We start from the raw sequence: 27,275 nt of genomic DNA on the forward strand, positions 1-27,275 counted from the left end.
CGTAGCGGTGTTGCTTGTGAACAAAAATGTCCATTTTGGACTCATCGGTCCAGAGAATGGGCTTCCAGAAACCTTCAGGTCTGTCCAGGTGGTGGCCTCCAGAGTGGCACAATGGTCTAAAGCACTGCATCGCACTGCTAGCTGTACCACTAGAGATTCTGGGTCCAGGCTCTGTTGCAGCCGGTCGCGACTGGGAGACCCATGGGGCGGCGCACAATTGGCCCAGCATCGTCCGGGTAAGGAGAATGTTTGGCTGGCAGGGATGTCCTGAAAAAATCTGTCCACATACTTTTAAGCAGCACTGTATGTCATCGTTACATGCTGACAGAGGCTTGATGATAAGTTTGAGGGCTGGCCGTCTTTTTCACACCTCATGCTTACACACTTGAGAGCTTTAGTTATGTCACAATGTGATTATGAAAAAGTTAAATGGCATCAGAATACCTGGAGAGAGGTCTCTTCAAGAATCTCAAGGTCCTCTTCAAGTTCATTCCCTGAAAAAAAAAGTACAGATGATAAAATATGATATGCCATTTAGTGCAAATTATAATCATACAAGCACATACAGTTGAAGTCGGAAGTTTACACATTAGTCAAATATATTTCAACTCAGTTTTTCACAGTTCCTGACATTTAATCCCAGTAAAAATTCCCTGTCTTAGGTCAGTTAGGATCACCACTTTATTTTAAGAGTGTGAAATGTCAGAATAATAGTAGAGAGAATGATTTATTTCAGCTATTATTTCTTTCATCACATTCCCAGTGGGTCAGAAGTTTACATACACTCAATTAGTATTTGGTAGCATTGTCTTTAAATTGTTTAACTTGGGTCAAACGTTTCGGGTAGCCTTCCACAATAAGTTCCTCCTGACAGAGCTGGCGTAACTGAGTTAGGTTTGTAGGCCTCCTTGCTCGCACACACTTTTTCAGTTCTGCCCACACATTTTCGATTGAGGTCAGGGCTTTGTGATGGCCACTCCAATACCTTGACTTTGTTGTCTTTAAGCCATTTTGCCACATCTAAGGAAGTATGCTTTGCATTGTCCATTTGGAAGACCCATTTACGACCAAGCTTTAAACTTCCTGACTGATGTTTTGAGATGTTGCTTCAATATATCCACATAATTTTCCTCCCTCATGATGCCATCTAGTTTGTGAAGTGCACCAGTCCATCCTGCAGCAAAGCACCCCACAACATGATGCTGCCACCCCACAACATGATGCTGCCACCCCCCGTGCTTCACGGTTAAGATGGTGTTCTTCGGCTTGCAAGCCTCCCCCTTTTTCCTCCAAATATAACAATCGTCATTATGGCCAAACAGTTCCATTTTTGTTTCATCAGACCAGAGGACATTTCTCCAAAAAGTACGGTCTTTGTCCCCATGTGCAGTTGCAAACCGTAGTCTAGCTTTTTTATGGCGGTTTTGGAACAGTGGCTTCTTCCTTGCCGAGCAGCCTTTCAGGTTATGCCGATATAGGACTCATTTTACTGTGGATATAGATACTTTTGTACCTGTTTCCTCCAGAATCTTTACAAGGTCCTTTCCTGTTGTTCTGGGATTGATTTGCACTTTTCACACCAACGTACGTTCATCTCGAGGAGACAGAACGCGTCTCCTTCCTGAGCGGTATGACGGCTGTGTGGCCCCATGGTGTTTATACTTGCTTACTATTGTTTGTACAGATGAACATGGTACCTTCAGGTGTTTGGAAATTGCTCCCAAGGATGAACCAGACTTGTGGAGGAAATTTTATGAGGTCTTGGCTGATTTCTTTAGATTTTCCCATGATGTCAAGCAAAGAAGCACTGAGTTTGAAGGTAGGCCTTGAAATACATCCACCGGTACACCTCCAATTGACTCAAATTATGTCAATTAGCCTATCAGAAGCTTCTAAAGCCATCACATTTTTCTGGAATTTTCCAAGCTGTTTAAAGACACAGTCAAATTAGTGTATGTAAACTGACCCACTGGAATTGTGAAACAGTGAATTACAAGTGAAATAATCTGTCTGTAAACAATTGTTGGAAAAATGTATTGTGTCATGCACAAAGTAGATGTCCTAACCGACTTGCCAAAACAATAGTTTACAAGAAATTTGTGGAGTGGTTGAAAAACTATTTTTAATGACTCCAACCTAAGTGTATGTAAACTTCCAACTTCACCTGTATACAGTTGCAGTCAAATATATTGGCACTATTTCTTCACAAAATAAGATTAAATTGAAAAAAACGTTTGGTGATCACAAGTGTATTTGTATGATTTACAACTGCACAGGACCAAGAAAAAAATGACATTTAGAATTTTCACTTCAAAATCACAAAATGGCCTGAACTAAATTATGAACCAGTTTTGAAAAGAGAAAAGAGAACATTCTGCTCCATTGTAAAGTGTAAAGGTGCAAATATATTTGACTGCAACTTCAATAATGAGAACAAGCACCTGGTACTTGTATTGAAAGAATATGAGTTGATACAGTACATGCTCAATATAAGTTCTCCTGTGTTACCCATCGGTTTTGCCATGTTCTATGATCTCCCTCACCTATAGGAAGAGCCAGATCCTTCTTCATGAGAGCAGCAGCACACACACTGCCCAAGTATGCCAACTCCTTCTCCAGCTGGATAATAACCTTAAATGTGCGCACACACACAGAGAGAAAGGTATCATTTGTTGTAAAAACATTTATTTGACAACAAATGATAGTACAAGAACAGGAAAAGTGGGTAAATCTTGTTTTTGGGGGAAACAACCCTTTTAACATAGCAAAGCAAAGTTCCCCCTTACCTCATCTGGTCCGGGGTTGAATTCGTAACCCACGGCAACACACTTGAAGCCGTAGAAACAGGCCTTCTCGTCTTTTACGTAGTCAGAGGCAGTTTCTAAGGAGAACAGGGCCTCGTTTCCTGGGATGCCAAAGGAAGAACAGAAGGGTGATCCTGTGATATTGTCAGCAGGGAGGACAGGGGGACTACTTTATTGTAGGTTAGCTGAGATTAATTCATGTAGCAAGTGACTGAGCAGAGCTGTCCATTGAAGATATTGAGCTGCCCCGATCAATAACCTAACCTTTGATTGGTTCAAATTACTTGTTTCCTTGCGTGTCATTTGAACCTAACCTTTTKATTGGTTCAAATGACTTGTTTCCTTGCGTTGGACCGCTTTTATCTTACCTGGCAGCACTAGGACAGTGGTGGGCCAGCCATTGGAGCCAGAGATCTTCTTGAGCTCCACCCAGGTGTTGATGGTGTCGTGGGCCAGGGGCTTGGTGCTCAGGCTGGACAGGTGGAGCGAATGGCCTGGGATGAGCAGGCGGAGGACATCCTCTGGCTGGGCTGTGCCACACTGGGGGTCAAACTCGATGGTGGTCCACCGCACGCAGTCCGGGAATGACAGCTGAGGTGTTAAGGGGGAGAGGATGGTTAAAGCCATGACACAATTATGCGTAGGAAGAGTAGCTGATGCTTCTGCAAAAGTTAATGGGGATCCAAATTTGTAAAAAAGTACATCCTGGTTCATATAATAAGTCCAGTTCTGCTAGATATATACTTTTCTTTACCGTTGACTAAGAATTCCTACGTTGGGAACAGTCCCACTTCACCGTGTGTGAATGCTTTACCATATACTGTGTGACTCCGGCCTGCTTGTAAGGGTGGTCGCTCTCTATCACAGCATAGTGACTGGAGGTGGTGCAAGCTGATAGGCCCTGCTCCAGCTGGTTGCCCGTGGTGCTGTCTGTTGATTGGTTGGGGTTGAAAGCCAGTGGGGCATACTTCTGGTTCAAAGCGGAGACAGCAGGAAGTAACTCCTGGACCAGACCAAAGACTTCCACTGCGGCCTGATTGGGAAAAAAACATGATCAAATGAATCACACTGGTTCTGTTTCCCTTAAAAGGTACACTTATATGTTATTGTTATCTGTAAGCAGGAAGTTGACCCACTGGGTATGGTGTATGATCTTGAATTACGTTTACATCTAAACATATAGGGGTAATAGTAATGGGCACCTACATCTCTTGCTCTCCCCCTTTCAAGTTAAACATTTTTTTCTAGCCAAAAAACATTTAAACTCAGTTTTTCACAATTCCTAACATTTAATCCTTGTAAAAAATCGTATTTTTTTAAAATTTATTTCTCCTTTATTTAACCAGGTAGGCCAGTTGAGAACAAGTTCTCATTTACACCTGCGACCAGGCCAAGATAACGCAAAGCAGTGTGACACAAACAACACAGAGTTACACACAGGATAAACAAACGTACAGTCAATAACACAATAGGGRAAAAAGTATATATATACAGTGTGTGCAAATGGTGTGAGGAGGTAAGGCAATAAATAGGTCATTGTAGCGAAGTAAATACAATTTAAAAAATTAACACTGGAGTGATAGAWGTGCAGATGATGATGTGCAAGTAGAAATACTGGTGTGCAAGTAGAAATACTGGTGTGCAAAAGAGCAAAAAATTAAATAAAAACAATATGGGATGAGGTAGGTAGATTAGATGGGCTATTTACAGATGGGCTGTGTACAGCTACAGCAATCGGTTAGCTGCTCAGATAGCTGATGTTTAAAGTTAGTGAGGGAGATACAAGTCTCCAACTTCAGTGATTTTTGAAATTCGTTCCAGTCATTGGCAGCAGAGAACTGGAAGGCGGCCAAAGGAGGTGTTGGCTTTGGGGATGACCAGTGAGATATACCTGCTGGAGTCCCTGGTTCGAATCCAGGCTGTATCACATCTGGCCGTGATTGGGAGTCCCATAGGACGGCGCACAATTGGCCCAGCGTCGTTGCCTTATGTGTATCCCACAAAAAAGGTTCACTGTTATAAGTTAACTTTTTTGATGAATTTAACCAAAATTCTGGAAATTTACCAGAAAGTTCCCCACCCTAGTATTGAACACTATTGCCAATAAAAACAATACTGCATGAATGTTTTGGAGTCTGATAACTGAGGGGGACATTGGGAAAAAATATATTGCGAATTGAGTAGACTGACACCCCATTTCATTGATCCCCAATCCTTGGGTAGTTTTACAGTGCAATATGAATGTCAATACACACAATAGTCTAACTGGGGAGGTGATTTCACACAGTCACAGTCCCTCGATAAGAGCTACAACGCAAATATTTGTGTTCTGTGGGTGTCACCGAGTAGATTGATACCCCATTTCATTGCTTCACATTCCAACCTTGTTTAACATTATCTAGTCTATATATGGTATGAAGCCACCAAATGTAACCTTCTGCATCACATTCAAAGAGGTACTTTTATTTTGAAAGCAAACACCCAAATTCCAATATTGTGCCTACCTTCACAACACATAGCTGGCCGATTATAACGTTAGCTTTGGGCAACCGGGTTAAGTAGCTGGCTAGCTGTTCATTTTCAATAACTGAAGTTCAATTTCAATAGGTGAACAATAGGTGAACAATAGGTGAACAACCTAGCAAATACTTACAAGGATTCCAAAATCATTGCTAAGAATAATGAAAATTACTGCAGTTTCTACTGGTCATTGTTTTCAGGCTGGTTGTATTGGTGCTAGCTTGGTACCAAGCAAAAGCTAGCTATCTACCCAGAAGTTGCGGTCGAACAAATAATGCTTTATTACCAACGCGGTATTGTAAACACATCGTTCGTGGCCGGTGTTAGCAGACTTGTTTGTACAGTTTTGACAGTGCTACTGATAGTAGTGGTGGTGCTTGGCTTACAGGTGCAAATTCAGAACACACACCATTCTATAATAGAACTGTGTTATTTGACGTGTGAAATTAAAAGCTTATTTAATGTGTGAAATAGTGTTATTGTCAAATAGTGTAATTTGACGTGTATCTTTTTTGACACGCAAAGGCCCAATAGGTGGTTCCATAGTATGTATGTCGTGAAGCTAACTCCGGTAGGGTAACATCTGAAAAATAGCGCAMTTGGTAGTGCGTACCAGTGCTCTACCACCCACGACAGAAAACGGTTGATTGTCAAGGGCAATGAATTTTACTGTGGATTTCGCCTTTGAGTTGTCTCGCTGAAATTTTCTTACCCTTTCAAATGACTGCTCGACTTGGTGACAGCTCGATCCACACAGCAGACATTGTGTGCTAGGTTAGGAATGCTGTGTTGCACGTGTAGCGCAACATTTTAACGTGGCATCATTACATCATGTACCTACATTATATACAGTGGGAAGAACAAGTATTTGATACACTGCCGATGTTGCAGGTTTTCCTACTTACAAAGCATGTAGAGGTCTGTAATTTTTATCATAGGTACACTTCAACAGTGAGAGACGGAATCTAAAACAAAAATCCATAAAATCACATTGTATGATTTTTAAGTAATTCATTTGCATTTTATTGCATGACATAAGTATTTGATCACCTACCAACCAGTAAGAATTTCACGGTCTCACAGACCTGTTTAGTTTTTTTTTTAAAGAACCCTCCTGTTCTCCACTCATTACCTGTATTAACTGCACCTGTTTCAACCCGTTACCTGTATAAAAGACACCTGTCCACACACTCAATCAAACAGACTCCAACTTCTCCACAATGGCCAAGACCAGAGAGCTGTGTAAGGACATCAGGGATAAAATTGTAGACCTGCACAAGGCTGGGATGGGCTACAGGACAATAGGCAAGCAGCTTGGTGAGAAGGCAACAACTGTTGGCGCAATTATTAGAAAATGGAAGAAGTTCAAGATGACGGTCAATCACCCTCGGTCTGGGGCTCCATGCAATATCTCACTTCGTGGGGCATCAATGATCATGAGGAAGGTGAGGGATCAGCCCAGAACTACAACGGCAGGACCTGGTCAATGACCTGAAGAGAGCTGGGACCACAGTCTCAAAGAAAACCATTAGTAACACATAACGCCGTCATGGTTAAAATCCTGCAGCGCACGCAAGTCCCCGTGCTCAAAGCCAGCGCATGTCCAGGCCCGTCTGAAGTTTGGCAATGACCATCTGGATGATCCAGAGGAGGAATGGGAGACGGTCATGTGGTCTGATGAGACAAAAATAGAGCTTTTTTGGTCTAAACTCCACTCGCCGTGTTTGGAGGAAGAAGAAGGAAGAAGTACAACCCAAGAACACCATCCAAACCGTGAAGCATGGAGGTGGAAACATCATTCTTTGGGGATGCTTTTCTGCAAAGGGGACAGGACGACTGCACCGTATTGAGGGGAGGATGGATGGGGTCATGTATCGTGAGATCTTGGCCAACAACCTCCTTCCCTCAGTAAGAGCATTGAAGATGGGTCCGTGGCTGGGTCTTCCAGCATGACAACGACCCGAAACACACAGCCAGGGCAACTAAGGAGTGGCTCCGTAAAATCATCTCAAGTCCTGGAGTGGCCTAGCCAGTCTCCAGACCTGAACCAATAGAAAATCTTTGGAGGGAGCTGAAAGTCCGTATTGCCCAGCGACAGCCCCGAACCTGAAGGATCTGGAGAAGGTCTGTATGGAGGAGTGGGCCAAAATCCCTGCTGCAGTGTGTGCAAACCTGGTCAAGAACTACAGGAAACGTATTATCTCTGTAAATTGCAAACAAAGGTTTCTGTACCAAATATTAAGTTCTGCTTTTCTGATGTATCATATACTTATGTCATGCAATAAAATGCTAATTAATTACTTAAAAAATCATACAATGTGATTTTCTGGATTTTTGTTTTAGATTCCGTCTCCTCAACCGTTGAAGTGTACCTATGATAAAAATGACAGACCTCTACATGCTTTGTAAGTAGGAAAACCTGCAAAATCGGCAGTGTTTCAAATACTTGTTCTCCCCACTGTGTGTGTGTGTGTGTATATATACACACACACACATATATATACATATATATATATACACACATATATATATATATATATATACACACATATATATATATATATATATATATATGCATGCAAAGTAAAATAACAGAGAGATAGGCTTTTGGCACGAATGCATCGGCCATCACCGGCAAGTGAGCTGCGCATCACTGGGTGAGCATTTTTAGGACTATAATTTCCTCTTCAAATTGTAGCCTACAATATGTGCGTCTCCACATACCTAGGTCTAGGCTATTGATGGATTCAAGACATGGTCGTTTTTATTGATCTCAGATTCTCAGTGTCAAAGTAGGCTGTCATTCTGACAAAGTCTACAGTTATGCAAAATTATTAGAATTGCAATGAAATGCGTTTATAAAAGGCTGAATGTTCCTAGGCCACAAAAATGTTCCCCCCATGTGTGCAACTTCTTAGTGCCTCTACTTCTCTATGCCACTATGCAAATGTGATATGTATACAATGCTTTATTAAACACATTTATTATTTTATTTTTATGTATGCGTTCTAGTACCTCGGAGCTAGATAGGTCACCCCACTCTCACTTCTTGTTCCGGCATCTCCCGATTTACAAATTAAGTAATGAATGACGTAATCGTATTGGATTATGTATAACAGCAATTGCAGCCATCTACTATACTTCCATCACTTGGATTGGACCAGGTCTGGATCCGACCAAGTCTATACGGAACGGGTCTAGTTGTCCTCGGGTCCATTTGGAATGGGTCTCTATATTAAGAAAATTAATTTATGCATATCGGGTCCAGGTGGGAAAGCCCCAGGTCCATTTTGGAACGAGTCCAACTATTTTGGACAAGTGAAGCCCTGTTGTGTAAATGCCAGGCCCTGGGCTCCATCCAAATTGACCCCAAGCCCGATAACCAGGACATGCATAAGCTGAATGAGGAGATAGGGGCAATGGAGAAGAAGCAAAGCGACTTGCAGCTGCGCATTTCCCGAACTGGTGGTGTGAGAACCTGGGGTACTGGAGGACCCTCATCACCAGGGCTGAGGAGAAGATGTTACTTCATCAGTGTGAGCCTCCTGCAAATGTATGACTTCGAGAACAGCCGGAAGAGCATAACCAGGTAGCTCACAGGAACCCTGTGGCTCTGCACAGGAAGATGACCAACTAATTCCCCTCCTTGAAAAAAGTCCAGCTTCCCTCCATCAGTAAACTGCCATTCAAATCTGTTGACCAAAAGCTCCTTAAGAAGTCAATACCAAAATGCTGACCGACGAGCGGACGTGTCAGAGCTAGGCGCTCTATGCCTTCCTTAGCCCCTCTCCGGAGCACCTGAAGGTCACTTCCTGAAGACGATGGCTGCCTGGAGACTCCTTATCCTACCAAGAGGAGACTGAGGAAGACAGTGACCTGTCAGACTATGAGGATGAGACGGATAGGAAGAGCGGGGCAGAATCCTGCTTCATTCTCATAGGGGAGATCTTTGAGCACAGAGGCGTGATCAAGAGGGTTCGGAAAACACTCATTGGAGAGAGCCCAACAGAAGGTACTCAACAACATTTCAGATGAACTACAGAAAAGCGTGGCAGAAAGCCAGATATGGCAGCATCAAGGCCTTCAACATACTTCAGGAGACCAGTGCCAACAAGCGTCTACCTTACATCCTCCTGGAAAGGTTCCTCAAAGAGCTATGGCCAGAGCTCAATGTGGAGATGGGCCGGATCTGTGTCATGTCACCCCAGGAAAGCACCCCCATGTCGTGTGTGATTATTGACAGTCGTTTTGGGTTTGCTTTGACCATTGATAAACAATAAAAAGCTAGGTTCAAAAAGAGTGCTAGGCTGGATCAATGTGCTTCATCTAGAAAGAAAAAAAAGAAACACCTTACTCTCACCTTGGGGACCTTTGACGAGATACAGCAGTAAAACAAAATGTAAAGCCTATTTCACAGATATTTTTTACCACATCTCACCTTGGGTACCGAGGCAGCCACAGGGCCGATGTAGGCCAGGATGAGGGGGAGCAGCGTGGAGAAAAGGCTGGACGAGCTCAGCAGCTCAGGCATGTCCTCTGCTTCAGACAGGAGCACAGGTTTTAATTACAAAGACATATAGGGCTGGTTTTCTTTTTGTTTTAAACATTTATACAGGAAATCCCAGTTGAGAGCAGTCTGTTTTTCAATGGTGCCCTGTGTAACAAAAATCAACAATTCAAACAGATACAATTACATACAGAGCAGAATTATTATATTTTACAAGTGCAGTCCACAATGAACATGCCCTGTATTAAAGTCTTCCAGGAGCACAATAACTAGTCGGTTATCCGCTGAAACAAATGCAACGGTCATGATTAACGGATTCTAGGTGAATCTGAGTAACGTAGTGGAATTAAACTGGCACATGTATTTTTGTTTATTTGCTGTATTACATTTATCATGTGCGCCGCACAAAGAGCCTATAGTTTGACTGGAGTATCACCTGGTCGGGCAGCGAGAGCGTGCAGCTCAAACAGCTGGTTGCTGAGTGGAGTGAAACTTCCGTAACTCCGGTTCTCTGATATTAAGAGTGAGACATCTCACTAGTGGAATTCACCAGAATCTCCTTAGTAGCTCAAGCAAATCATATACGTCTGTCAGAGACAGACATGTCGATGGTGTATGAGGGAGCCCCTCCCCTCATACTAAAGAGCCACCCGCCTGCCCTCTGATAATTCACGAGCACGCCGAACTTCCTCACAATCTTGCGAGTATGGGAATGTGGTAAAGTGTCTCACTCATAATATTAGAGAACCGGGGTTACGCAAGTCACTTTACCCTACCTACAGTTGAAGTCGGAAGTTTACATACATTTAAACTCAGTTTAACAATTCCTGACATTTAATCCTAGTAAAAATTCCCTGCCTTAGGTCAGTTAGGATCACCACATTATTTTAAGAATGTGAAATGTCAGAATAATAGTAGAGAGAATGATTTATTTCAGCTTTTATTTATTTCATCACGTTCCCAGTGAGTCAGAAGTTTACATACACTCAATTAGTATTTGGCAGCATTGTCTATAAATTGCTTAACTTGGGTCAAACGTTTCGGGTAGCCTTCCACAAGTTTCCCACAATAAGTTGGGTGAATTTTGGCCCATTCCTCCTGACAGAGCTGGTGTAACTGAGTCACCCTATGACAGTGACACATTAGAAGTCACGGAGCGCTTCAGTAAGGCCATTCTACTGCCAATGTTTGACAATGGAGATTGCATGGCTGTGTGCTCGATTTTATACAAGTCAACAATGGGTGTGGCTGAAAGAGCAGAACCAACTAATTTGAAGGGGTGTCCACATGATGGACAACTAGGTGTGCTCTGCTCCACAGAGTAATTCTGACAGATAGTCTGTGTAAGTGCAGGGGCGAGTTGAATTACATCACTACAGTCGTATTGCCCGTTCTGATCAAAATCTGGCAATTATATATTATGTAAGCAATGTGGATTTGTGGGTCCATACACCATTTATTGCATCTCCCTTGTGAACTGCACCCCAGCCCGTGAGTGACGCATCTGTCGTTACCACTTTACTCATTGCCACTAACCCTACGGGAGTGCCAGGAACACAAATCAGGCTGGTCTTCCAGTGACGGAAAGCCGAGAGACATGCATAAAGTCACCTCTATCTGGCGATTGAGGTGAGGCCGTATACACAGGCTTGCTGATTGGGGTTTTAGGCTGGGTTTCTGTATAGCACTTTGTGACAGACTTTATACATACATTTGATTGATTGGGAAAACTGCAGATAGTCTGGGTAGCCATTTGAATAGCTGTTCAGGAGTCTTATGGCGGGCATGTTGTCCGGTCCTCTGGCAGTCTCTATGGGGGTACCACAGGGTTCAATTCTCGGGCCGACTCTTTTCTCTGTATACATCAATGATGTTGCTCTTGCTGCGGGCGATTTCCCTGATCTTTTAAACATCTACGCAGACGACACCATTCTATATACTTCCGGCCTCCTTGGACACTGTGCTATCTAACCTCCAAACGAGCTTCAATGCATACAACACTCCTTCCGTGGCCTCCAACTGCTCTTAAACGCTAGTAAAACCAAATGCATGCTTTTCAACCGTTCGCTGCTGCACCCGCACGCCGACTAGCATCACCACCCTGGACGGTTCCGACCTAGAATATGTGGACATCTATAAGTACCTAGGTGTCTGGCTAGACTGCAAACTCTCCTCCAGACTCATATCAACATCTCCAATCAAAATCAAATCAAGAATCGGCTTTCTATTCCGCAACAAAGCCTCCTTCACTCACGCCGCCAAACTTACCCTAGTAAAACTGACTATCCTACCGATCCTCGACTTCGCGATGTCATCTAAAAATAGCTTCAACACTCTACTCAGCAAACTGGATGCAGTTTATCACATGCCATTCGTTTTGTTACTAAAGCACCTTATACGACCCACCACTGCGACCTGTATGCCTAGTCGGCTGGCCTCGCTACATGTTCGTCGTCAGACCACTGGCTGCCAGGTCATCTACAAAGGCTATGCTAGGTAAAGTGCCGCCTTATCTCAGTTCACTGGTCACGATGGCTACACCCACCCGCAGCACGCGCTCCAGCAGGTGTATCTCACTGATCATCCCTAAAGCTAAAACCTCATTTGGACGCCTTTCCTTCCATTCTCTGCTGCCTGCGACTGGAACGAATTGCAAAAATCTCTGAAGTTGGAGACTTTTATCTCCCTCAACAACTTTAAAAATCTGCTATCCGAGCAGCTAACGATCGCTGCAGCTGTACATAGTCCATCTGTAAACTACCCACCCAATTTACCTACCTACCCCCCATACTGCTTTTATTTATTTACTTTTCTGCTCTTTTGCACACCAGTATCTCTTCTTGCACATGATCATCTGATGATTTATCACTCAGTGTTAATCTGCTAAATTGTAATTATTCGATTTATTGCCTACCTCATGCCTTTTGCACACATTGTATATAGATTCCTTTTTTTCTACCATGTTATTGACTGTTATTGTTTACTCCATGTGTAACTCTGTGTTGTCTGTTCACACTGCTATGCTTTATCTTGGCCAGGTCGCAGTTGCAAATGAGAACTTGTTCTCAACTAGCCTACCTGGTTAAATAAAGGTGAAATAAAAAATAAAAATAAATAAAATGGCTTTGGGGTAGAAGCTGTTTAGAAGCCTCTTGGACCTACCGTGTGGAAGCAGAGAGAACAGTCTATGACTCGGGTGGCTGGAGTCTTTGACAGTCACCCTTACACCTAAGCTAGCCAAGTCTCTGCAGCTAGCCGTGTGACGATAGAGGTGAAGCAAATTCCTACCCCAATAGAAAACGTTTCATTTCGATAAAGTCACCTAACACAAAATAGAAGTGCTGATAAACACTGCGCTATGCGGTGAACAGTTAAACAGGAAAACAGATCAAGTCGTGCTGGCGATCAGAAGGCAGGCGGGTGGCTCTTTACTGTGAGGGGAGGGGCTCCCTCATTGGCCACTCCACCCGTCTGTCTCCGACAGATAGGCATGATTAGTTCTTTAAGCTACTTYGGAGACTCTGGTGAATTCACTATTGAGATGTCAAACAAATAATTGAAAGAGAACATAATATGTCCTTATAAGCCCAGTCATTGCGCAAAATGTTTAATACAATGGCGTGTGAAAACACAGTTTTGATAGTTACTATTGAAAAGGAATCCTAGTTTTCCATTGCTACTATATTTATTTCGTAMCTCCTAATATTAAGCGATTTGTAAAAGCCATGCAATTAGTTTCAAGTACAAGAAAGTAAATGCACTGTACTTGTGCATGTGACATTAAAACTTGAAACTAATTGTATGGCTTTACAACTGGGATCGCCTCTCTGGCATGGACAGTTGGGATGAAAAGGGAACCGCGTGCATTGGCTATAAGGTAAAGTATCAGACAGAAGGCGGCGACATTTTCCCAATTGTTGGACAAGCTGATTGTGTACAATTTGCCAATAGGCTATAGTTCGATGCCCCTCCTGTMATACGTCACTTATTATGAAAATAACGTTGGCAGATTTTGCCTTGTTCACAGAGACCTCTCAGTTCTTACCATCGACAGTGAACGCCCTGTGAAGGAGATCCTTGGCAGCTCTGACCACTGCACTGACCACTGCGAGAGCCCTGCTGCAGTTCTTGTCCTCCTCATTGGCTTTGCTCAGCAGCTGGGACTGCAGATCTCCGTCGTACTCACTCCTTCGGGAAAAGACACACACCCCCCATGTGTTAGCACTACCAATAGTTGTAAGCATTGGGAATGGAATTTGTATTTTTACTAGGGATCCCCCATTAGGTGCTGCCAAGGAAGCAGCTACTCTTCCAGGGGTACACATTAAGACACATATATTACACATAAATCAAAAGTACATATAACACTGTCACACCACCACAAATCCAGAAAACAAAAGGTATGATACCACTATATAACAATATTACAATGCACATTGTGCACATAGTTGGAAGAGCATGGCACTTCCAACGCCAGGGTGGTGGGTATGATTCCCACGGGGGACAAGTACAAGTGAAAAGACTATGATCGATAATGTGATCGACTATGATCGACAATGTCAAAAGCCACACTGAAGTCTAACAAAACAGCCTCCCCAATCTTTTCATCATCAATTTCTCTCTGCCAATCATCAGTCATTTGTGTAAGTGCTGTGCTTGTTGAATGTCCTTCCCTATAAGCGTACTGAAAGTCAGTTGTCACTTTGTTTACAGTAAAATAGTATTGTATCTGGTCAAACACCATTTTTCCCAGAAATTTACTACGGGTTGGTAACAGGCTGATTGGTTGGCAATTTGAGCCAGAAAAGGGGGCTTTACTATTCTTGGGTAGCGGAATTACTTTAGCTTCCCTCCAGGCCTGGAGTGTAGACTTAGACTGAAGATATGGCAAATAGGAGTGGCAATATCGTCCGCTATTATCCTCAGTAATTTTCCATCCTGGTTGTCAGACCCAGGGGGCTTGTCATTGTTGATAGGCGACATTATTTCACTTCTTCCACACTCACTTTACGGAAATCCAAATTACAATGCTTGGCTTTCATACTTTTATCAATAATCCTTGGATGTGTATTATCAGCGTTTGTAGCTGGCATGTCATGTCTAAGTTTGGTAATCTTGTCAATTAAAAAATCCTTTAAGTAGTTGGCAATATCAGTGGATGTTGTGATGAATGAGCCATGTGATTCAATGAATGATAGATCTGAGTTAGATTTTTTTTGTTCATTTAAGGTGCTCAAAGCTTTTTATTATCATTCTTTATGTCATTTATCTTTGTTTCATAGTGTAGTTTCTTCTTTTTATTCACATGATTTCTCAATTTGAAGAATGTTTTCCAAATCGGTTGTGCAGCCAGACTTATTTTCCTCATCCCTCTCAACCATAACATTTTTCATTTCCTCATCATTCCACAGGGATTTAACAGTTTTTACAGTCATTTTCTTAATGGGTGCTTATTAGTGACTGGAATAAGCAATTTCATAAATGTGTCAAGGGCAGCATCTGGTTGCTCTTCATTACACACCACAGACCAACACATTATTTACATCAACAAGATAGGAATCACTACAAAAATGTATTGTATGACCTCTTATACACTATATTAGGCCCAGTCTTTGGGACTTTAGTTTTCCTAGTTATGGTACTATATAATGATTACTACATCCGATGGATTTGGATACTCCTTCAAAACAAAATGACTGCAGCATTAGTAAAGATGTGATCAATACACGTTGATGATTTCATTCCTGTGCTGTTTGTAACTACCCTGGTAGGTTGACTGATAACCTGAACCAAATTGCAGGCACTAAGTACAGTTTGAAGCTTTCTCTTGAGAGGGCAGCCTGATGAAAGCGAGTCAATAATTAAATCACCCAGAAAATATACCTCTTTGTTGACATCACATACATTATCAAGTATTTTACACGTTATCCAGATACTGACAGCACTTGGTAGTCTATAGCAGCTTCCCACCAGAATGGGCATTAGGTGTGGCAGATGAACCTGCAGCCATATTACTTCAACAGTATTTAACATCATATCCTCTCTAAGCTTTATAGGAATGTGGTTCTGAATATAAAATGGCAACACCTCCACCTTCTGCATTTCCTGTAGATGTTATAACCATGACATGAATATCATATCAATCAGTCTTTTTGTCTGTCTGTCTGTGCGTGTGTCTGTGMGYGTGTTTGTGTGCGTACCTGTAGTACAGCACCTGCGGTATCTGTCCTCTAGTCTGGTTGGTCCCGTTGCTGCTCAGGCTACAGGTTCTGAAGGTAAAGGCCACGCCATCGGAACACTGAACCGTGGTCATCCCTCCATCCCCATTGGCCGTTCGGCTGCCATAGTTACGCAGGCGGACAGCATATTTCACACCCTCCTGTAGAATGTAAACAGGATTGTGCAACATATATTGTTTTCATAAGTTGCATTGAGTCTGTGGCATAAAAAATACTAAAGAAGGATGGATGGATGCCAGCATACATATATGGTTAGATTGATGGATAGATATGTCTGCATAGCAGGCTGGGAAATGCCAGGGACCTCATGATGCGATATTATCATGATATGTATTGCACTTCTCATGATTCATGATTCTGTATGCATTGAGATTCGATACCGCCATTTTATTGCCATTCGATGTTCCAAACATATTGCTCACTATATTTCTGCTTCATAGAGACAAGAGCATGAGAAAACGAGTTTGGATCAGGGAAATAAAAGAGATGAAAACATGTTGGCAAACAATTTAAAGATGTAGAACAAGCTAAGGGTTGTAAAATACCGGAGTTTTGGCGCAGGTAAAGCCGACTAGCACTCGCTAACAGTAAAAAAAATTTTTAGATTTGTATTTATTTACAAATTGATACTTGCGAGTCAAATATCAATTTGAAATATTTCCCCAAAAATTGTTATGTAACTATCGATTTTTTCCCCCCACATCACTACTGAATAGGGCACATAATTCTAGTCCTGTGTACCTTTAGTGGCACGGCCTTGTCGAGGCGTATCTCGGCAATGTCGCTGGGAGAGTCATCGGTGCTGTARGTTCCCTTGACCAGCTCCAGAGACGTCCACCTGTGGGTGTGGACCGAATCCCCAGGGTGCTCCGTCTGGGCCTGGAGGGGGAGAAGAAGGGTAGAGGGGAAAGAGAGAAAGGAGAGAAGTGGTGAGAAACAAGAAGTTAAGAATTCCTAGGGAAGCTTAAAGACGTCCTCCAGCAATTTTTGAACTTTTACTGTTGAAAAGCGACAGTGGCGAACTGTTGACTATAGGAGCTAGGGAGGGAGGGACCTAAAATCTTCCAATACGTTGTATCAAATTTTTTTGTTGTTGAAAATAACAAAAAAATAAMAAATAATTTATTGAGCCCGTCATATCTTCTGTAGTCAGACCATTCTACTGTGTCTTGGAATAGCGTCACTTCCTGATGTACGCAAAACGAGGAAGAGCTCGGTTTTGTTGTTTGGAAAGTTTGTTGTTTAAAAGTATATTGGAAAGTTATTGGTAGCTACCTAGCTTCTTATGTTGGATCCCGCAACGCAGTTGGCATCAGTTGCTGGAACTACTTACAGTTGGAAGTTTACATACATATACATATTATCCAAAGACATTTAAACTCAGTTTTTCACAATTCCTGACATTTAATCCAAGTAAAAATTGCCAGTTAGTCACCACGTTATTTTAAGAATGTGAAATGTTAGAATAATCGTGGAGAATGATTTTTCAGCTTTTATTTCTTTCATCACATTCCCAGTGGGTCAGAAGTTTACGTACACTCAATTAGTATTTAGTAGCATTGCCTTTAAATTGTTTAACTTGGGTCAAACATTTCAGGTTGCCTTCCACAAGTTTCCCACAATAAGTTGGGTGAGTTTTGGCCCATTCCTCCTGACAGAGCTGGTGTAACTGAGACAAGTTTGTAAGGTCTCCTTGCTCGCACACACTTTTTCAGTTTGGACCACAAATGTTCTATAGAATTGAGGTCAGGGCTTTGTGATGGCCACTCCAATACCTTAACTTTGTTGTCCTTAAGCCATAACTTTGGAAGTATACTTGGGGTCATTGTCCATTTGGAAGACCCATTTATGACGAAGCTTTAAACTTCCTGACTGATGTCTTGAGATGTTGCTTCAATATATCCACATAATTTTCGTCCCTCATGATGCCATCTAGTTTGTGAAGTGCACCAGTCCCTCCTGCAGAAATGCACCCCACAACTTGATGCTGCCACTCCCCGTGCTTCACGGTTGAGATGGTGTTCTTCGGCTTGGCAAGCGTCCCCCTTTTTCCTCCAAACATAACAATCGTCATTATGGCCAAACAGTTCCATTTTTGTTTCATCAGACCAGAGGACATTTCTCCAAAAAAGTTTGGTCTTTGTCCCCATGTGCAGTTGCAAACCGTAGTCTGGCTTTTTTATGGCGGTTTTGGAGCAGTGGCTTCTTCCTTGCCGAGCAGCCTTTCAGGTTATGCCGATATAGGACTCATTTTACTGTGGATATAGATACTTTTGTACCTGTTTCCACCAGAATCTTCACAAGGTCCTTTGCTGTTGTTCTGGGATTGACTTGCAATTTTCGCACAAAGTACGTTCATCTCTAGGAGACAGAACGCATCTCCTTCCTGAGCGGTATGACGGCTGTGTGTTCCCATGGTGTTTACACTTGCATAATATTGTTTGTACAGATGAACGTGATACCTTCAGGCGGAATGTCCCGGGTTTGTGGCTGTTTTCCCTGCTGTTTGTTGTTTCCAATTTCCCCGTGACCTGCCCTGTCTGGAACTGCGAGGAGTAAAAGCCTAACATATGTTGCTACCATGACAAAAGACCAAAGCCGGTGGGAGTACCGTTGAGGACAGTGCCAGTGGTTTTCTCTATCACACGAGAAGGACCTTTAAAATGAACAAAAAGAGACCTACAAGCAGTTGTTACAACAACAAGAAAATAGCTTCCAAGTGTTTTGTCCAAATACTCATGGATTCTACTAATAAAAGAATGGACGACCTGACCAGAGAGGTCCAGGACCTGAAGAACAGTTTGCAGTTCTCCCAGAGTCAGCTCGACGAGATGAAACAGGAGAACGGCAAGATGACAGCAATTTGTATGTCATTGAGAGATGACATCAGTTCTGTGTGTGAATCCATGATAACAATGACAGATAAATGACAGACTCTCTCGAGGGACAATCAAAGCGAAACAACATGGTTGTGGACAGAATTGCAGAATCTCCACGAGACCTGGATGGAGTCTGAGGACAATGAGAAATGATCTCTGAGAAATTGAAGATGGACCACAAGAAGAGTGAGGTGGAGCACACCCGCAGGACTGGAAAACCCACCACCGGCCCAGGTGATAGACCCAGGCCAATAGTGGTCAAGTTCCTGAGGTTCAAGGACAAGGTAGCTGTTATGGAAAGAGCCAAGAACTTGAGAGGAACGTATATCTTCCTCAATGACGACTATCCTGAAGCTGTGCGCCAGAAGAGGAAAGAACTGATTCCAGCCATGAAAGCTGCCAGAGCGCGTAGGGACATTGCGTACATCCACTATGACAGGCTCATTGTCCACCCTCCCTCCCAGAAGCCTGGAAGGGATGAGAGCCAAGCCTATGGGTTCGTAGCCTCAACCCCGCAGCACGCACATCAATTGATAAATGGACTGCTGAATGTATATTTTTTTCTCTTGCTTTGTCTGCTCTTTTCTGATAAGCTACCCAGGAAAGGGCTGAAAATAGCCCAAATAGCCCATGAAATCAATAACTTGCCAACATCAGATAACATTCATATATTAGCCATTTGAGACTCACTTATATAATTCTTGTGATGTTATATCCTTGTATTGCTGCTGATGTATCATCTATAGAAGTGAGATGCTTATGAGGGAGGTGTTGCTATATACACTGCTCAAAAAAATAAAGGGAACACTTAAACAACACAATGTAACTCCAAGTCAATCACACTTCTGTGAAATCAAACTGTCCACTGAGGAAGCAACACTGATTGACAATAAATTTCACATGCTGTTGTATAGACAACAGGTGGAAATTATAGGCAATTAGCAAGACACCCCCAATAAAGGAGTGGTTCTGCAGGTGGTGACCACAGACCACTTCTCAGTTCCTATGCTTCCTGGCTGATGTTTTGGTCACTTTTGAATGCTGGCAGTGCTTTCACTCTAGTGGTAGCATGAGACGGAGTCTACAACCCACACAAGTGGCTCAGGTAGTGCAGCTCATCCAGGATGGCACATCAATGCGAGCTGTGGCAAGAAGGTTTGCTGTGTCTGTCAGCGTAGAGTGTGTCAGCAGTTCCTGCAAGAGGAAGGCATTGATGCTATGGACTGGCCCGCCCGTTCCCCAGACCTGAATCCAATTGAGCACATCTGGGACATCATGTCTCGCTCCATCCACCAACGCCACGTTGCACCACAGACTGTCCAGGAGTTGGCGGATGCTTTAGTGCAGGTCTGGGGGGAGATCCCTCAGGAGACCATCCGCCACCTCATCAGGAGCATGCCCAGGCGTTCTAGGGAGGTCGTGGAGGCCACACACACTACTGAGCCTCATTTTGACTTGTTTTAAGGACATTACATCAAAGTTGGATCAGCCTGTAGTGTGGTTTTCCACTTTAAATTGAGTGTGACTCCAAATCCAGACCTCCATGGGTTGATAAATTTGATTTCCATTGATCATTTTTGTGTGATTTTGTTGTCAGCACATTCAACTATGTAAAGAAAAATGTATTTAATAAGAATAAGAAATCTAGGATTTGTTATTTTAGTGTTCCCTTTATTTTTTTGAGCAGTGTATATATATATATATATATATATATATAAAGTGAACCCACAACCACAACACTTCAATAACAATTGACATAAGATCTCCTATATATATATTCAGAGCCATATCCCTGTAATGCTTAGAGAAGATCTTATGTCAATTGTTATTGAAGTGTTGTGGTTGTGGGTTCACTTGGCACATCTAAAGCTTTTTCTTTTGGGTTGTTGCTATAGGCCACCAAGTGCTAACAGTCAGTATCTAAATAATGTGTGTGAAATGCCTGATAGTGTAAGTGATGTAAACAGAGAGGTCTACTTTCTTGGGGACCTGAATATTGACTGGTTTTCATCAAGCTGTCCACTCAAGAGGAAGCTTCTTACTGTAACCAGTGCCTGTAATCTGGTTCAGGTTATTAATCAACCTACCAGGGTGTTTACAAACACTACAGGAACAAGATCATCCACATGTATCGATCACATTTTTACTAATACTGTAGAACTTTGTTCTAAAGCTGTATCCGAACACATTGGATGCAGTGATCACAATATAGTGGCTATATCCAGGACAGCCAAGGTTCCAACAGCTGGGCCTAAAATAGTGTATAAGAGATCATAMAAAAGATTTTGCTGTGACTTATGTGGATGATGTTAAAAATATTGGTTGGTCTGATGTGATTAATGAGGAGCATCCAGACGCTGCACTTGATGAATTTATGAAATTGCTTCTTCCAATTATTGATAAACATGCACCTGTTAAGAAACTGACTGTTAGAACTGTTAAGGMTCCATGGATTGACGACAAATTGAAAAACTGTAAAGTGGAAAGAGATGGGGCAAAGGGAGTAAGTCTGGCTGCACATCTGACTGGCTTACTTACTACAAATTGTGAAATTATGTGACTAAACTCAACAAAAAGAAGAAACTGTATTATGAAGCCAAGATCAAGAATGATGGAAAAAAACTTTGGATAAAATTATGGACAAAAAGACAAATTCAACTCCATCTGTCATCGAATCAGATGGATTATTCATCACAAAATTATATTCATGCATTAAAAAAATAATAATGAAAAGAAAAGCAGTACAAGTTTGAATTTTGTAAAGTTAGTGTGGGAGAGGTCCGAAAATTATTGTTAACGATCAATAATGACAAACCTCTTGGCATTGACAACTTAGATGGAAAGCTACTGAGGATGGTAACTGACTCTATACCACCCCTATCTGTCATATTTTTAATCTGAGCCTAGAGGAAAGTCTAAGTGCTATGGCTTTTCAACCTCTGCCATATCATGAATTCAGAGCCATCTAATCTAATAGAACTCAGTTTTTTTTTATGGAAGCGACTCTAATGTCAAACATGTAAAGTGTGGTGTACCGCAGTGCAGCTCTCTAGGCCCTCTAATCTTTTCTATTTTTACCAATGWCCTGCCACTGGCATGAAACAAAGCATGTGTGTCCATGTATGCTGATGATTCAACCCTATATGCATCAGCAACCACAGAAACTCTTAACAAAGAGTTGCAGTTCTGTTTTGAATGGTGGCCAGTAATAAACTCGTCTTGAACATCTCTAAAACTAAGAGCATTGTATTTGGTACAAAACATTCCTTAAGCATCTCCAATCCAAAATTAAATCTAGAGTCGGCTTCCTATTTTGCAACAAAGCATCCTTCACTCATGCTGCTAAACATACCCTCGTAAAACTGACTATCCTACCGATCCTTGACTTCGCCGATGTCATTTACAAAATAGCCTCCAACACTCTACTCAGCAAATTGGATGCAGTCGATCACAGTGCTATCTATTTTGTCACCAAAGCCCTATATACTACCCACCACTGCGACCTGTAGGCTCTCGTTGGCTGGCCCTCGCTTCAGATTTGTCACCAAAACCACTGGCTCCAGGTCATCTATACATCTTTGCTAGGTAAAGCCCCGCCTTATCTCAGCTCACTGGTCACCATAGCAGCACCCAYCCGTAGCACGCACTCCAGCAGGTATATTTCACTGGTCACCCCCGATGCCAGTTCTCTGCTGCCAATGACTGGAACTTATTGCAAAAATCACTGAAGCTGGAGACTCATATCTCTCTCTCTAACTTTAAGCACCAGCTGTCAGAGCAGCTCACTGCACCTGTACATATCAATCTGTAAATAGCCCATCCAACTACCTCATCCCCACACTGTTATTTATTTGTTTTGCTCCTTTGCACCCCAGTATCTCTACTCACAYTAATCTTCTGCACATCTATCAATCCAGTGTTTAAATTGCTAAATTGTCATTATTTTGCCACTATGGCCTATTTATTGCCTTACCTCCCTTATCTTACCTCATTTGCACACACTGTATATAGACTTTTCTATTGTGTTATTGACTGTATGTTTGTTTATTACATTTGTAACTCTGTGTTGTTGGTGTCGCACTGCTTTGCTTTATCTTGGTCAGGTCGCAGTTGTAAATGAGAACTTGTTCTGAACTGGCCTACCTGGTTTTAAATAAAGGTGAAATATATACATCTTTTTTTAAACTAGCATTAATGGGAGCAGTGGTTGACACTTAAATTACGTGCCATTTAATTCTGCGACACCATGCAAGCTGTGCTGCAGTACGCTGCAACTTTTAAAGGACGAACTGTAACTGTAACCAATCGTGTGAACGGGTTCGGCAACTCAGGTGTCTACACTTCAACAGCAGGTTATTAAGTAGAACTTTGTAACCAAAAAGGGTGTAATGTAGACATCTATGGGTCTTTAGCGAAGTCCAGACAACCTTTTGATACATGATGCAGTGATGAGTATGAATAACTATCCCCTGTAAGTATTTTTTTATAATTTGTTTTTAAAATGTAACCTTTATTTAACTAGGCAGGTCCATTAAGAACAAATTCTTATTTATAATGAGCCAACAATTATGGCCGTCGCACACTTAAGCAGACCAGAATCAAATTGGTCGGCCCCTGTGGATTTCTTGTTTTCTATTAATTCAGACTTCTTTTTCTGTAAATAGCCTAAAAGAAAAGCTTCAACTATTATTTCTCTGATCATTCAGCAAGTTCCCCTATAAGCATCCAGCCCAATTGTGAATAGGCTTAGAAGTTATTTCAAAGAGATGGTGATTAAATGCATCAAAGATTGTATTTTTTCCCATAATGAGGCCTGTGTCTGAATKAATTTGTTGTGGCAGAGGGGAGGAAGTAGAACCATTCAGGGATTTGAAGGTTTTCCAGAATTTAGCCGGGTTACATTAGAGCGGTTACATACAGTGCATTCGGAAAGTATTCAGACCCCTTCCAATTCTCCAAATGTTGTTATGTTACAGCCTTATTCTAAAATGGATTAACTTCTAAAATGGATTAACATCAATTTACACACAATACCCTATAATGAAAAAGTGAAAATCAGTTTAGAAATGTTGCCAATTGTATTAAAAACAAAAAACAGAATTGAGATCCTTTTCTATGAGACTCGAAATTAAGATCAGGTGCATCCTGTTTCCATTGATCATCCTTGAGAGGTTTTTACAACTTGATTGTAGTCCACCTGTGGTAAATTCAATTGATTGGACATGATTTGGAAAGGCATACACCTGTCTATACATGGTCCCACAGTTGACAGTGCACGTCAGAGCAAAAACCAAGACACRAGGTCGAAAGAATTGTCCGTAGAACTCCGAGACAGGTTTGGGGAAGGGTACCAAAAAAATGTCTGCAGCGTAGAACGGCCCCAAGAACACAGCGGCCTCCATCATTCGTAAATGGAAGAAGTTTGGAACCACCAAGACTCTTCCTAGAGCTGTCCGCCCGGGCAAACTGAGCAATCGGAGGAGAAAGGCCTTGGTCAGTGAGGTGACCAAGAACCCAATGGTCCCTCTGACAGAGCTCAAGAGTTCCTCTGTAGAGATGGGAGAACCTTCCAGAATGACAACCATCTCTGTAGCACTCCACCAATTAGGCCTTTATGGTAGAGTGGCCAGACGGAAGCCACTCCCTCAGTAAAAGGCACATGACAGTCAGCTTGGAGTTACCCAAAAGGCACCTAAAGGACTCTGACCATGAGAAACACAATTCTCTGGTCTGATGAAACCAAGATTGAACTATTTGGCCTGAAYGCCAAGTGTCACGTCTGGAAGAAACCTGGCACCATCCTTACGGTGAAGCATGGTGGTGGCAGCATCATGCTATGGGGATGTTTTTCAGCGGCAGGGACTGGGAGACTAGTCAGGATCGAGGGAAAGATGAACAGATAAAAGTAGAGATCCTTGATGAAAACCTGCTCCAGAGCGCTCAGGACCTTAGTCTGGGGCGAAGGTTCACCTTCCAACAGAACAACAACCCTAATCACACAGCTAAGACAACGAATGCGTGTTTTCGGGACAAGTCTCTGAATGTCCTTGAGTGGCCGAGCCAGAGCCCGGATTTGAACCCGATTTGAACTGTATAACTGTCCTGTATAACTGCCCGTACAAACTGCCTGCGAAACGCCACTCTACCTACTGCTGTTATCACTCTCGGGGTCTGCAAATGTTGATCTGATCACATGAGTAGCCATGTGTGCTGTTACCACTCTCAGGGTCTGCAAATATTGTTCTGATCACATGAGTAGCCATGTGTGCTGTTACCACTCTCGGGGTCTGCAAATGCAAGTTACAGTTGCTTTCTCCCTTTGGAAATACTAATGCTATTTGCTGAATATTAGAAGTACAGTAATACTTTTGGCATTGTTGGAAAGCTCAGACTATTCCCTTTTTAAGGACATCACTGTTATTTACCCACCTCGTACGGTGGGCCTGGTACGTCTGGTACGTACGTCTGGATTACTGCAACTCGCTGTTGGCTGGGCTCCCTGCCTGTGCCATTAAACCCCTACAACTCATCCAGAACGCCGCAGCCCGTCTGGTGTTCAACTTTCCCAAGTTCTCTCACGTCACCCCGCTCCTCCGCTCTCTCCACTGGCTTCCAGTTGAAGCTCGCATCCGTTACAAGACCATGGTGCTTGCCTACGGAGCTGTGAGGGGAACGGCACCTCCGTACCTTCAGGCTCTGATCAGGCCCTACACCCAAACAAGGGCACTGCGTTCATCCACCTCTGGCCTGCTCGCCTCCCTACCTCTGAGGAAGTACAGTTCCCGCTCAGCCCAGTCAAAACTGTTCGCTGCTCTGGCACCCCAATGGTGGAACAAACTCCCTCACGACGCCAGGTCAGCGGAGTCAATCACCACCTTCCGGAGACACCTGAAACCCCACCTCTTTAAGGAATACCTAGGATAGGATAAAGTAATCCTTCTAACCCCCCCCCCCCCTTAAAAGAGTTAGATGCACTATTGTAAAGTGGTTGTTCCACTGGATATCATAAGGTGAATGCACCAATTTGTAAGTCGCTCTGGATAAGAGCGTCTGCTAAATGACTTAAATGTAAAATGTAAAATGTAAATGTACGGTTATGACGGGGAGAAAATCAGAGTTGTAAATTGTTTAACCTGCAGTCAGCTTTGTAGCCTATGATTACTCATGGGGTACTAAGGTTATAATATGTCACAATATAAATATTGCCAGCTAAGATGAATCTGAATGTGTACATGATGGAAGTTAGAGGTAAATCTAAAGAGGTAATATAGAGAAGAAGAAAAAATGTGTTGACTAAAATTACTGACTAAAAGTGTGTGGACTGATAATAACAAAAACTAAGACTGATGAAATGACTCAAATGTGACTAAGACTAAAAGTTATTAGTCAAAAGACAAACTAAATGTAAAATATCTACCAAAATTAACACAGAATTAAAGGCAGATCTAAAACTCTTACATCATCAGCGAGCACCTCCAACTCGTACTCATGGCTGCCTCCGCCGCCGTAGACACAAAAACCCACCAGCACCACGCCAGGCTTGTCTACTGTCAGACAGATGGCATCTGGAGAGCCATTGCCTGTGTTCCAGCTGCGGCCCTGGCTCGTCTTGGTGAAGCGGTTGGGAGTGGACTTCACAGAGTGAAGCGAGTTCAGACCGTCCACCTGGGACAGACGAAGAGACAAGTCATTATGGTGTCTTTTATATCTTTTTTTTTGTGGTCATGTACTGGTTGTATAAGGACATTTTATTAACGTCATTTTAGCAACCAGAAAAATGGGTATTTATCTGGTTGTAATCTGACCAGACAAAATATTTTTCACAACGCCTTAATCTTGTCATAATCTTTACCTGGTTTTAACAGATACTAATTGGTTCTAATCTGGTTATATGACGTCTTGTCAACCAGAAAACCAGTTTACAAAAAGCTAATTACATCATTAAGACCATGCGCCAAATGGGTGTTATTTATGAGCTTTATAAATCCACCAGGTGGTAGTACTGAGGTGAATAAACATGAGGGACGTTTCATTGTTATTGTACAAGACAATGACTGATCCAACCTCATGACCATGACGTCAGCCAGAAACATTACAACGAGGATGTCCTGATCTATGTGGTTAGCATTAGTCACCTTGCTATTTATGCAACACCTATTTGGCCAGAGAGAGCCTGCCTGTTGTTGTTACAAGGATATCCAGGGCCCAAAAGGGAACAATAGCAGTTTCCTTGACAACATAAACGATGGATTTTGAGCAAGCAGCTGGGGCTGTTGTCATGATGACAGGGTGCCAGAGTGATTGAGATTGAGTGTTGAGAATGCAA

The 27,275-nt window shown here is 42.5% G+C and overlaps 1 protein-coding gene across 1 annotated transcript in view; it reads right to left on the reverse strand.

Moving 5' to 3' along the window:
* LOC111959629 (MYC binding protein 2) overlaps window positions 1–27,275 on the reverse strand; it is a 236,902-nt gene that overhangs the window by 79,002 nt on the left and 130,625 nt on the right. Inside the window, 10 exon segments of the mRNA XM_023981339.2 lie at window positions 445–494; window positions 2,544–2,631; window positions 2,787–2,905; window positions 3,173–3,395; window positions 3,619–3,837; window positions 9,763–9,863; window positions 13,877–14,019; window positions 16,032–16,210; window positions 16,812–16,949; window positions 26,408–26,614. Of these exon segments, the coding sequence (XP_023837107.1) occupies window positions 445–494; window positions 2,544–2,631; window positions 2,787–2,905; window positions 3,173–3,395; window positions 3,619–3,837; window positions 9,763–9,863; window positions 13,877–14,019; window positions 16,032–16,210; window positions 16,812–16,949; window positions 26,408–26,614 (1,467 nt within the window).

This window comes from Salvelinus sp. IW2-2015, linkage group LG36 (genome assembly GCF_002910315.2).
Source record: "Salvelinus sp. IW2-2015 linkage group LG36, ASM291031v2, whole genome shotgun sequence".
NCBI lineage: Eukaryota > Metazoa > Chordata > Actinopteri > Salmoniformes > Salmonidae > Salvelinus > Salvelinus sp. IW2-2015.